The following is a 12,058-nucleotide window of genomic DNA, read 5'->3' on the forward strand; positions in this document are numbered from 1 at the left end:
ATATGGTGATGTACAGTGTATGAATACACAAATAGAATGAACACACACTGACTTATGTTTCAAAATGCTTAACATCTGGTTTGGTTTTGGTTTTATTTCTGCATTTTTCATCATTTCGATTCAAAGTAACATCAAGATTTTTTTTTTTACATTTTCAATACAAAATAACATCATCAATAACATTTTCAGCATTGTGAACAAAGGAAAATACAATACATACCTACCGTACAAGTTAATTGTCAGCGATGATAATAAACAACGTCATTTAATAAGGAATGTTTATAAGGTGAAAAATGCATCAGACCACATATCGTAAGCGTGTGCTTGAAATGATAGTGGCCTGAGGAAGTGGTAGTGAAAAAAAAGAACTCGAGAAAGAGTAACCTCAACTACTGTAAAAGAGTAAACCTCAACTACTGTAAAAGTGGAAATTTTCGCGGTGCGAAACTTTTTGCACATTTTGCGCAACCAGAAACTAGTGCGAAAATAAAAGTACACAAATATTTTTGCATGCCATATGTTCCATTATTTAATGTCCCGATTCCACGGAATTAAAAATATGCAAAATTCATCTTATCCGTCCGAGCGTGAAAAATTACTCATGCGAAAATATCTACTTTTACAGTAGTCACTCGTAAATAGTGTAGACTGACTCACTTGGTCTGAAACTTGATGGATATTTCTTCCTCTGTAAAGCTGATTTTCAGTGAACTGCGTTTTATCTTCTTCACATACACATAGAGGTACAGGGCCTTCATATCTCGCTGCAGAAAAAAAAAGGACCAAACATAGGTGGAAAACAAAAACAAGGGCAAAAAAAATGATTCAAAGTAATTCAAATTAAATCAGCAGAGGGAATAATAATAAAAACAAAATAAAATTCAAAGAATGTAATTCAAATCAAATCAGCAGAGGGAATAATCAAATAATACAAGATGAAAGGTTATTTCAGCAGGAACATTGTCATTCCTCGAATACAATCATTTTCTATGTGAATACATCATCTTGGCAGAGATCAGTCCATTGTAACTGTGTGCAGAAGTGTGGAGACATGTCTAAAATTGAGTAAAGCTGAACTCGTGCCAGGAGCAAGTTCCTGCCTGAAGTCAGCATTGCTATGCATTGCAAATTTTTGAAGATGCTGAACATGATTTCACAGTAGAGATATGTGTGCCATTTCCTGCACCCATATGACATAGGAAGGTGGCAAAAAAAGAAAAGAAAAAAAGAGTGCATTGTAGGTACAAAATTTGTATCAGTGATTATTCATCCATTCTCTTCCGCAAATAAGAGAGGGGGAGGATAGACAGCAAAAAAGACTCCCATGATTGGAAAAGAGTCAATCATTTGTAATATCCTCTTGTTGTTCAATCACTGTGAATTCTGAAACTCTGTACCCAGTGCAATCAATTTATAGTTGTCCAAATGTAAAGTCTGAAAGTCATTCAGAGGTCTCCCTTATAGGACAAGTTCACCTTCATATACATGTGGATTGAGTGAATGCAACAATATTACAAATTGTAGTAGAACACATCAGTGAAAATTTGGGGAAGATCAGACAATCCGTTCAAAAGTTATGAATTTTTAAAGTATCTGCGCAGTCACTGCTCGATGAGAAGACTACTACAGTGGATGATGTCACATGCGTACAACGATATAGGGAAAATAAAAAGAGAATTTCACAAAACTTTACTTTTTGAATAAAGTGTACATTTCTTCGACTTGTTACTGATGTATGTTAAGGGTAATATTATTCCCCCTGCCTTCTGAAAGAGAGAAGACGATTACTAGTATTCTTTTGTATCCGAGAAAAGTGAAAATATGCTGATTTTTCTTTATTCTTTCTTTATATCGTTGTACACATGTGACATCACAAGCTATAGTAGTCTTCTCATCCAGCCGTGACTGAGCAGAAACTACAAGAATTCGTAACTTTTGAACAGATTGTCTGATTTTCCTCAAACTTTCACTGATGTGTTCTAGTAATATTGCTGCATTCACTCAACCAACATTTCTATGAAGGCGAACTTGTCCTTTAATGATCATACAATATTCACAACAATCTGCACTGTGCTGAAGACAGTGCATGCTGGACTACTTACATGTATGTTCTTAGTGATCACAAAAATGTGGTCATTTTATCATATATCACTACGTGCAGCATTACAGTGGCATAATTCTCCTTCCAAAAACTGCATCAAAGCCCTGCAATTTACACATGATTTTGAACTGCATTGTAGACACTGTGAAATATCAAGCTCCAGGGAGCACACTGATTTTTCTGTACAGCAAAGCTACATTTAGGTAAGTTTCAAAAATCATTTCAATCAACTGCGGTTAGTTGTATCTTCTTCTTTTTTTTTTTCTTTTTTTGAGGGAATTTGAGTGTAATGTATGTGTCTGTGTGCGTGTTTGTGTGTGTGTGGGTGTGTGTGTTTATTTTCTGGTTTGTGTGTGGGGCTTCATTCTTGTTAGCACAAGATTTAGTGAAAGAAACTGGAGTTAAGAATTGCTGCAGCTAGCAAGAATGTTGTTCGCATCCCCTTTGGATGAACCTAATACTGAGATCAACTTTAGAACGTTTATGTTGCTGCAGTTAGACTTTATCTGCACAATTCAGGTGTCTTATCAACTCACAAAATAACTTGTTGCCACAAATTAAGAAGTCAGCTCAAGTGCATCCAAACTACTTGTATCTCCTTTCTTAATTTTTGTCTTGATCTTAATACTCTATTACACTATTTGGCTATTTGGCTCCATGAAAATACTGGGGGGGGGGGGGGGGCCCATTGATCTCGGAAATGCAATGTCCGATGAACTTGAAAATTTGCATGCTGATAGATCTTCGTGTGCTGAATCTGACGGTGTATCTTATCTTAATCAATTATGCAAATTTTTTGCATAATTTGCTAATTAATTATTCATAATGCATATTTTATGCATTTGGGGGATATTTTCATAATTTCTGCCTAAACAAGTACAAAATTACATGAAAACTGTGTAATAATGAAGAATAATGTTTCCCAAATGTGAAATAAATCAATTCTTATCTATTTTCATAAGTACAGCAGATTTGCATAAACTATTAATATACAAATTTACTACTTATGAATTTTTGCATACTTTTGAAATGTATGATGTACTAAAATGAAACTGGAAGTAAAATTATCCTTTTACAGGACCCATGGGCACTACCATACTTTTCAACTGTATTCTAATGTCCCTGATATTGTAAACTTGAAGTATAATTTATGCAAATTTATGTAAAGTTATGATTTTTTTCAAATAAAAATTAGCTTATATGTGATTTTGCATGCAAAATATAAGAAAAATCAATGAATACAAAAAAGTATAGAAATGTGAGAAAAATCAAACAAGTTATTTGCCATACTCATAAAACATTTTTGAAATTAACTTTACAGAATCATGTTTTTTGTCTCAAAAAGTGAAAATATCACTTGTGTTTCCAATGTTTTTATTTCTTTTGTTTTTACTGTTTACATTTGTTATGTATTTTATTGATTTCTAAGAGTGCCCAGTAAATCATGTGGAAGGATAAGAGTTAATTGAATCATCTATGTGGATAAAAACTTAATTTCCCCCTCAGAGAGAGAAAAAAAAAATGAGAAAAAAATAACTTTTTTGTTATGTTTTGTACTGTTTTTATTTCTTATGTTTTCTATTGTTTTATATTCCTATGTTTATCATTGTTTCTAAACTTTGCCCAATTTATTTCAGAACAATATAGAAGCATGAACCAAGTGGAAAACCAATTCCTGAGCAAAATTTATAAAGTAATGCAAGCCATGGTCCATTGACAGTATGTAACTGTACACAAATATATGCAGCGATTAGCCGTTTTAATGACATGCGCATACTAATTGGCCCATAAAACCCCCTAGGTAGGTCCGATATGGACAAATGTGGAATCAAAATGTGCGCAAGACTTCAGGGGAAAAAGTCATGAAGCGAGAATCCGAAATTCCCAGCGGTCGCAATGCAATCGCCAAAAGTATGGAGGGGGGGGCTTCCCAGTCCCCCCCCCCCCCCCCCCCCTCAGTGCAGTTAGGGTTAATGGACCGAATGCATAAAACAAGCAATTGCTTGTAAGCAATTGCTTCAAGCAAAAAGCACAGGCTTGTCTGGCAAAAGGTCTAGCTCAAGCAATTGCTTAAATCCATATGCATAACCTTTTGCTAGTGCTTATACCTCTTGCTTGTCCCGCACAGGCAATTGCTTGCGTTTTCAACAAAAGGGACGTCACGCCTGTGCGAACACAAGAACAAAGGCGAGTGTGGCAGCATGCATTTGAAAGGGCATGTGTGTGCAGAAACATTTCCTGACATAGCAGAAGAGCTATGAAATGACACTCGTATTACTGGCTGATTCCCATCACTGCTTACAATAGCCCGCATCTGCCAGATCGCACGTGGAGAGACGTCTCCTTGCTCTCCACCGAAGTGAGACATCCTACCTGTTTTTCATCAAATTTTGCGTGCTAACCACTGGACATTCCCGTTGTTGAAATGAAAAATTTCTTACTCTACTTAAGAGTAATTTCTTGTAGATTTATACCACTCCTTCACAATTGTTGTCTTTCTTCCATGAATATGAAAATGATACTTAAAAGGGAACTTCCCAGATAAGCAAAAGCTCAAGCTCATTTTACAGAGCTTGGAAAATCGTAAGCAATTGCTAGCAAGAACTAGCAAAAGGTATGTTTTATGCATACGTTTTTAAGCAAATGCTTGGTCTCTATAAGCAATTGCTTGCGGACAGCGAGCAATTGCTTGTACTTGCTAGCAAGAGCTTCTGCTCGCAAGCAATTGCTTGTTTTTATGCATACGGATTCGAGTAAAAGGCTAGCACAAGCCATTGCTAGCGTTTATGCATCCGGCCCAATATCATTTTTTCAATAAAGCATGCTAATTACAGTTACTCCTCCTTCCTAATGAATCAGAACATGAATCCACTCACATTGGGGAAGAAATCATATTTGGCATGCTCTATCACATATTCCTCCTCCGTCGTTTTGTCCCTCCCCGTGCCGACGTTGTCTCCATCGAGGCAGTCTCTGTCCCCTTCTCTGCCACCATCGTGATTCTCGACTCGGCTCTCCATTCCTGCAGAGTTGCCCACGTCCATTCCACCATCTGTCAAATTGTCGGTCGCACTATCTCGTCCCTTCGTTACAGCCTCCTGTTCGATACACAGCATGACAGCACAGGAGGCAAGGAAAAACTTTATTAAGTTTTATCCCCTTGAAGCAGAGCAAAGAACCAATTCAGCGGATGATTTCTATGGACTATAGCATTGCTGACGATTTGACTGCAGACAAAATCATAACAAGCACACATAATATTACATGCTTTCTCGTTGTGCCCAAGTTCGAGTTAGTCTGACCCCGATCGGGTAAGTTCTGAGATGCGAATATTTTTGGTTAATATTTCGCATTTTTTTCGTTACCCAGCGAATATCTTGTTATTACAGCGTTATTCCACACATTTTTTAGGCATACATGTACATCTTGGAGCAAAATTTGACAATTTTGCAGGCGTACCAGTACTATGTTTTGCCTTCAATCAAATTTAGTTTCACAAGAAGTCATTGGCTTTATAAAGGTTATGACTCTCTATGGATAACTAACAAAACAGGGAACAAATAAATTTCACTTCTTCTCGAGGTCATAGGAAATTGTACTTGTGATGGTATTCATTTTGTTTTGTTTTTATCACCAAAGGTGCTGGCAGTACTGAATACTAGACTGGTTCATGCCTTACAGTGTATAGCATAAAAACAGAACATTGCGTTTCCTTTGTTGCATTTACTCAAGAGTATTCAACAGCACATCTATATTATATACTTAAAAAATTATTTCTTAGAACATCCTACATTTCCCAACACTTTGCAACAAGACACAGACCCCTTTCTCTCAACTTACAACAATGAAGCATACACAAAAATATGAATGACAGAAACACATGCAAGTAGCTCGATGAGCTCACCTCAAGCGATGCCCATTCTTGGAATTTCTCTTTCTTTTGCAGTTGGATGCGCAGCGCCCCATCCTTGAGTGTTACCTTGGAAGATGATTCATGCACCTCATGGAGCAGGGTACACTTCCACATGCGTCCATCTTGACCCAAACATAAATGATAGCAATATGTAACATAAAAATCACCAAAAAAAAAAAAAGCAAGATGACATTTTCTCTGCTATAAACACCGACCATGAATAATGAAAGCAATCTTTGGGTGTAAGCAACAGGTTTCACATTCAAAAACTAGGTAACCCTTGTAACAACAAAATTTTACATGCATTTGTTAGGGATACATGTATATTGATGGATATTCTACCGTATTTTATTGATCATGAAACTGTTATCTGCTTCAAAAAGAAATCAAACGTACAAATTGCACCAGTAAGACAGCATTTCAGAGTATGCATAAACTATAGTGTGCTGACAGTGAATCACAAGTTGCCCATTGCCATTTAAGGAAACAGCTTTTGCATTCTGAAGACATACAGCTTTGTATAACGTCTAGTCAACTATGACATATTGCACAGAGAAAATTAAAAGAGATAATTCGCAAATTGATGAGGCACAGGATAGAAAGTTTTGAGCGGTGGTAGTATCAAAGAATGAAGAGAATAACATGGACTGAATAAGACAATCAAACGCAGAAGTGCTATAGATATTATCAGTGGAACGTGAGCTGCTCTAGACGGCCAGGAAAAACAGATGCAGATTTTGGGACACGTCGTGTGGAAAGAGCAGATTGAGCATCTAGTCTTGACTGGATTTCTGAATGGCAAAAGAGCACACAGCCGGCAGTGTCTCGCTCTCCTGTCCGCAATGGTCAGGATAACTGGTGAAAGAACATTTACATTGCTACATTCGTGCAACAGCAGAAGGGGCCGGAGGATAACTGCATCAGTGACCACCACTGGGCAGTAATGTCCACAGCAGAGCAGAGAGAGAGACTATGTGGCATATGAATATGTGAAGTTTCATGCATCTGATGATTAAATTTGTATCATTCTTACCTTTCAGCTTACATGTGCACTCTTTTCCTACCAGTTGGAGGTTAACCTCCTTCTTCTTGACTCCACCACCGATGATCAGATCAATGTACACATCCTCCTCCGTCTGCCCCCAGTCGTACGAGAATGGACCTGTTGAATGGCGTAGCAGTTTTAAAAAACAGTGTGGGTCTCATTTAGCCAGTTCACTCCATTTGACCGTATGGGAGCACATATTGTACTACTACATGTACATACCGTATGCATGTAAATCCATGGTGCTGGTTCTGTTATTTCAATTTTTTTTTAGAGGGAAACATATCATTCATTACACAGCTTGTCCATTTCATCATATCATAAACACATACATGTATTGGAAAGGCATACATTGTGGCTGATGAATTCCATCCATCTTGGCTTGGAGTGGATTTTAGCACATAATACAACTGAGCTTTTACCACATACATAGTGTAATACAAACAATCACTGCCTATAACTTCCAAGTTCTTAACATTTTGCCATGTGCCATTAAAGATGGCCTTCATATAATGTTCATGATGCCAGTGATACTCCTGTTGTATCACTCCCTATGCTGTGATCTTTTCAATGAGAGAAAGATCAAAGACACTGCAACTGTATATACACAGTATTTTAACTGCAAGGAAGTAAGAAAGCCATACAGGCCACACTATTACAGAGCTCTAGGCCAAATTTAAGTCCTCAAAGAATGTGAATAGCACTCATGACATTGTCTCACATTTTTCTTGATCCTCTTTCAAAGAATGGAAATCTGGCTTTGGGCCAGTAAACTATCACAGCACACAGACAAAGGTTTTGTAAGTTGTGCTCTTGAGACTTTGTTCTTGAAATGTAACAAAGAAATATGTTCCAAATTACACCAACAGTGAGACAATACTTTAGATTAGTCTTGTAAAGAAAAGAAGGTTATGAAATAAGCTCACTGAGTGAAAGTGTCAAAAGAAATTTGAAAGTCCTATTTACCTTTGGGAGGAGTGATTTAAAAAATGTTCCAGATAACGCATTTGATGCATACAGTTATGTATACGCATTTGATGCATATAGGTCAGTTGTATCACAAAACATCCTACCATATAAAGATTTCACAATAAAACCCAAAATATAAGGAGATATCACTCTTTTTCTCAACAAACCGTAACTGTAGACGGTTTAGTCTGGAAACATTTTTATTATAACCATTGTTCACAATTTGTATATTAAACAATTATTTAACATTGATTATGCTTATTCAAATTTTTACATTGGTTGTTTCTACCCCTAACTCACATTTTAGAACTATTTTGAAGCACTAATGCTGGGTGATTATTTTATCTGCAAATGGTAAATCATGCCTTTAAGGTTACATAAAATACACGTACAGATAATTCATGATGATCCACTATAAAATGGGTATCTTGTGGAAAGTCTCTAATAATATCCAAGTATGACTACATTATAAATATGTAGGTGTGTGTGCTTTTTTATTGACTGTCTACAGTGTATTTACAAAAAGTATGGATTATAAATGTGGTTCAGTCTGGTTTATTGTTCTCTTCAGTACCAATCATAGGGTTCTTGCTGTGTTATTACTGTAAAAGTGGATATTTTTGCACAAATTATTCTCTGTGCTCAGCCGGGTAAGAAGAGTTTTGTGTGTTTTTTAATTCTGCGGAATCAAGACATCAACTACTGGAATATATGGCAAGCAAAAGTATTAGCGTTCTTTTATTTTTACGCTAGTTTCTGGTTGCGCGAAATGAGCGAAAATCTCCACTTTTACAGTACCCAATTTTTGTTGTGCTGGCATCACCATACAGCACACTGCCAACAGGAATGGCTAACTCTGGAATGACAGTCTGTGAGCTTCTTCTTAAATACAAAATTGTGCAAAAGTAACAACATAGAAACTAGATCAAGCCTGGATACAAAATACAATCTGTCTGATCCTGTTGGTAACCAACAATACATCTAATAAATGTTGACTAGCAAAAAAAAAAAAAAAGAAAAAAAAAAGTAAAACAATGCAGGCATGAGACAGTGTGTTATATTACAAGGTCGCCTCTTATCAAGGGGAAATGAAACCCAAACATAGTATGTGGATTTAGTGAATGCAGTAATAAAGCATAACACATAAGCAAAGTTTGAGGAAAATCTGGCAATTGGTTAACCTGTTGAGGATGGTTTGATTTTGCTACAACACGCATACTTTCCCATAGACGCTTGCTTGGGTATACTCGGGACTCGTCCTCAACGGGTTAATAAAAGAAGAATTTTTGAAGTTTTGGTGTCTTCATGGCTGGATGAGACAACTACTACAGTTTGTGACATCCTTGCAGGACAATGATACAAAGAAAATTGAAGAAAATTCAGCAAAATTTTCATTTCCCCCCAAAAATATGCCCATTCCTTCGAATTGTTAATGGGATTATTCCCCCTGTTGTTTATTCTGAAAAGGGCAAGTCAAATGCTCTTTCATTATGCTAGTAGAGCAAATATGTTGAATTTTCTTTATAGATGCTAGTTTCTTTGAATTTTTATACTGCTGTCTAAGCGTGACATCAGAAAATGTGACCCACTACAACAAAAGGATCCGAAAGTCGAGGGAGTTCTATTTTCTGAAAATGACACGACATTATTCCCTTACAATGTACTCTTCCGATTTAATTTCATAACGTCTCATAAAAGTACTCTGTTGCAGAGATATTGATGAGTTTATGAAACTACGTCGAGTAGTCCTGGGAATAAGTGTTTCGAGAAAACTGCCTTCAAAGTTTTCTGTCAGATGCAACCGTGATCAAGGGGAGGTACATGTACATAATTGTAAGACAAGTTTTACCTCTTAACAATAGGTCTGCTCATAGCAACCTCCACGATGTTCTTTCAAGCTTAGCGCTAGCGGTCTATACACGACCAATCAGTAAACCAGGATGCCACGCACTGACCAATAAGATCCCTCCCTCGTTGCTAAAGGGAGGAGTCTATCTGCAGCGCTAAATCCAAATCATCGGACACGTTTCTGTTCTGTTAAAAGTCAGAAATTCATGGCCCAGAAAAAGGCCAATTTCTTGCCTTTCCTTGGACCATACAGCTTCAAAATTTCAGCAGATGATAGACAAAACATTAGACTATAACACTGTGCCAAAAATAGAAATTCCATGGTTTTGACTGATTTTGATGATCTGACTTCAAACTCGATTTTCTTGGCTCAGCGACTTTCGGATCATTTCATTGTGGCGATTCACAAATGCTCATCTTTTCATGCAGTGATCGCGGCAGCACAGAAACTTCAATTTATAATCTTTCAACAGATTGTCTGATTTTCCTCAAACTTTGCTGATGTGCTTTATATTCTGCTTGCATTCCGTCATCCTCATATCATAATCATATAGATTCTAGTACTGTGTTGTACTAGATACTGATACTACAGTTAGTAGAACAAGATTTGGGGTTTCATTCTCCTTTCAAGATGCACGACAATTTGCAGATAATTGAACTCTGCTCCAAATTAAACATTAGTACCAATTGAATATAAAATGTTAGACTCTAGATCACAGACATCAGGTCATAGTCATAATTGATTTACTTCACTAGATTTTAATTATATTAAAGGACAAGTTCACCTTCATTAGCATAAGGATTGAGAGAATGTAGCAATATTAGTAGAACACATCATTGAAAGTTTGAGGAAAATCGGACAATCCGTTCAAAAGTTATGAATTTTTGAAGCTTTTGTGCAGTCACTGCTGGATGAGAAGACTACTGCAGTGTATGATGTCACATGCATACAACAATATAAGGAAAATATAAAGAGAATTTCACAAAATTTCATCTTTTGAAAAAAGTACACATTCCCTTGACGCGCTACTGACATAGATGTTATGGGTAATATTATTCCCTTTGCCTTTAGAAAGAGGCAAGTCAAGTGCTCTTTTATTATGCGAAAAAAAGTGAAAATATGTTGAATTTTCTTTATACTGTTGTACTCGTATGACATCACGAGCCTTAGTAGTCTCCTCATCCAGCGGTTTCAACACAAAAGTTTTAAAAATTCATAACTTTTGCATCGATTGTCCAATTTTCCTCAAACTTTCACTGATGTGTTCTACTAAAATTGCTGCATTCTCTTAATCCTTATGTTAATGAAGCTGAACTTGTCCTTTAAAAACACATACTCATTTCACTTGACATCTCTCCTTGGCTTCACTTTTGTCCAGATCAGAACGGGCAGATCCTCTGGCTCTGGCTCGATTCTCCAGTCTGGGTCTTAGTAGAGATGGTTTTTCGTCCAACCTGATGCTCAAAAGTTTTGATTGCTCTTCGGACTCACGACTGGTATAAAGTAAGTTGTAGCCTGAATAGCCCTGATCTATCGTTTAGTCCTTCTAACTAACGGAGAAGTTAAAACCTCTACGCTCTAGTCTAGAAACCTACTCTAGTTCTAATGTTAACCTTAGATCCACTTTTAAGTGGGAGACAGTAGAACCAGCGAGCACAGGTATTCGTCCTAAACATCAGATTTCTTCAGTCTTCGTAATGATCCAAGAAAGGAGTCATGACTCAAGGAAATCGGTGATACATAGGCCTACTAGCATGACTAGTTAGGCCTACTACAACATGTATGAAGAAGGCAGCGGCAGTACTTCCTGTCACAAAGGACTCAACTAGCTTTTACACTGCTCGTCGGCGAGCGCGATCGAGGCGGGGAAGTGTCTGTCGTGTGCGGCGGAGAGCTGCAGCTCATGAGCTGGGAGTTACTGTACCACAACCGCAGTATTGGCCCGACGCACTCTTCACCACACACCGGCCTGCCTTGTGTTGCGTCGGCGCTCTCATGCAGCCGTGCATGCGTGGGACTAAGAAGCACGAATTTACTTGTGTGTTGTCCGAGTTTAATTGTGGCTATCTTCAGCACGGTTTTCTTGACTTTGGCCTTGCTCACTGGTATGTTGGGGTTTTTTTCGACGCCGACAGAAATCCGAAGAAAGCTGACTTACTGGTCAACCGGCGCGTGATTGCG

The 12,058-nt window shown here is 37.4% G+C and overlaps 1 protein-coding gene across 1 annotated transcript in view; it reads right to left on the bottom strand.

Annotated features, from left to right (window-relative positions):
* The window catches only part of LOC140239861 (ubiquitin carboxyl-terminal hydrolase 19-like), a 28,585-nt gene extending 21,447 nt beyond the window's left edge, over positions 1-7,138 (bottom strand). The window contains exons 1-4 of the mRNA XM_072319683.1: positions 7,048-7,138; positions 6,006-6,136; positions 4,978-5,199; positions 658-764 (exon numbers count right to left, since the gene is read on the bottom strand). Coding sequence (XP_072175784.1) covers positions 658-764; positions 4,978-5,199; positions 6,006-6,128 — 452 coding nt within the window. The 5' untranslated portion in view covers positions 6,129-6,136; positions 7,048-7,138. The remainder of the gene's footprint in view (positions 1-657; positions 765-4,977; positions 5,200-6,005; positions 6,137-7,047) is intronic.
* Between the last annotated feature and the right edge of the window lie 4,920 nt (positions 7,139-12,058).

The sequence above is a fragment of the Diadema setosum genome, chromosome 2, assembly GCF_964275005.1.
Source record: "Diadema setosum chromosome 2, eeDiaSeto1, whole genome shotgun sequence".
NCBI lineage: Eukaryota > Metazoa > Echinodermata > Echinoidea > Diadematoida > Diadematidae > Diadema > Diadema setosum.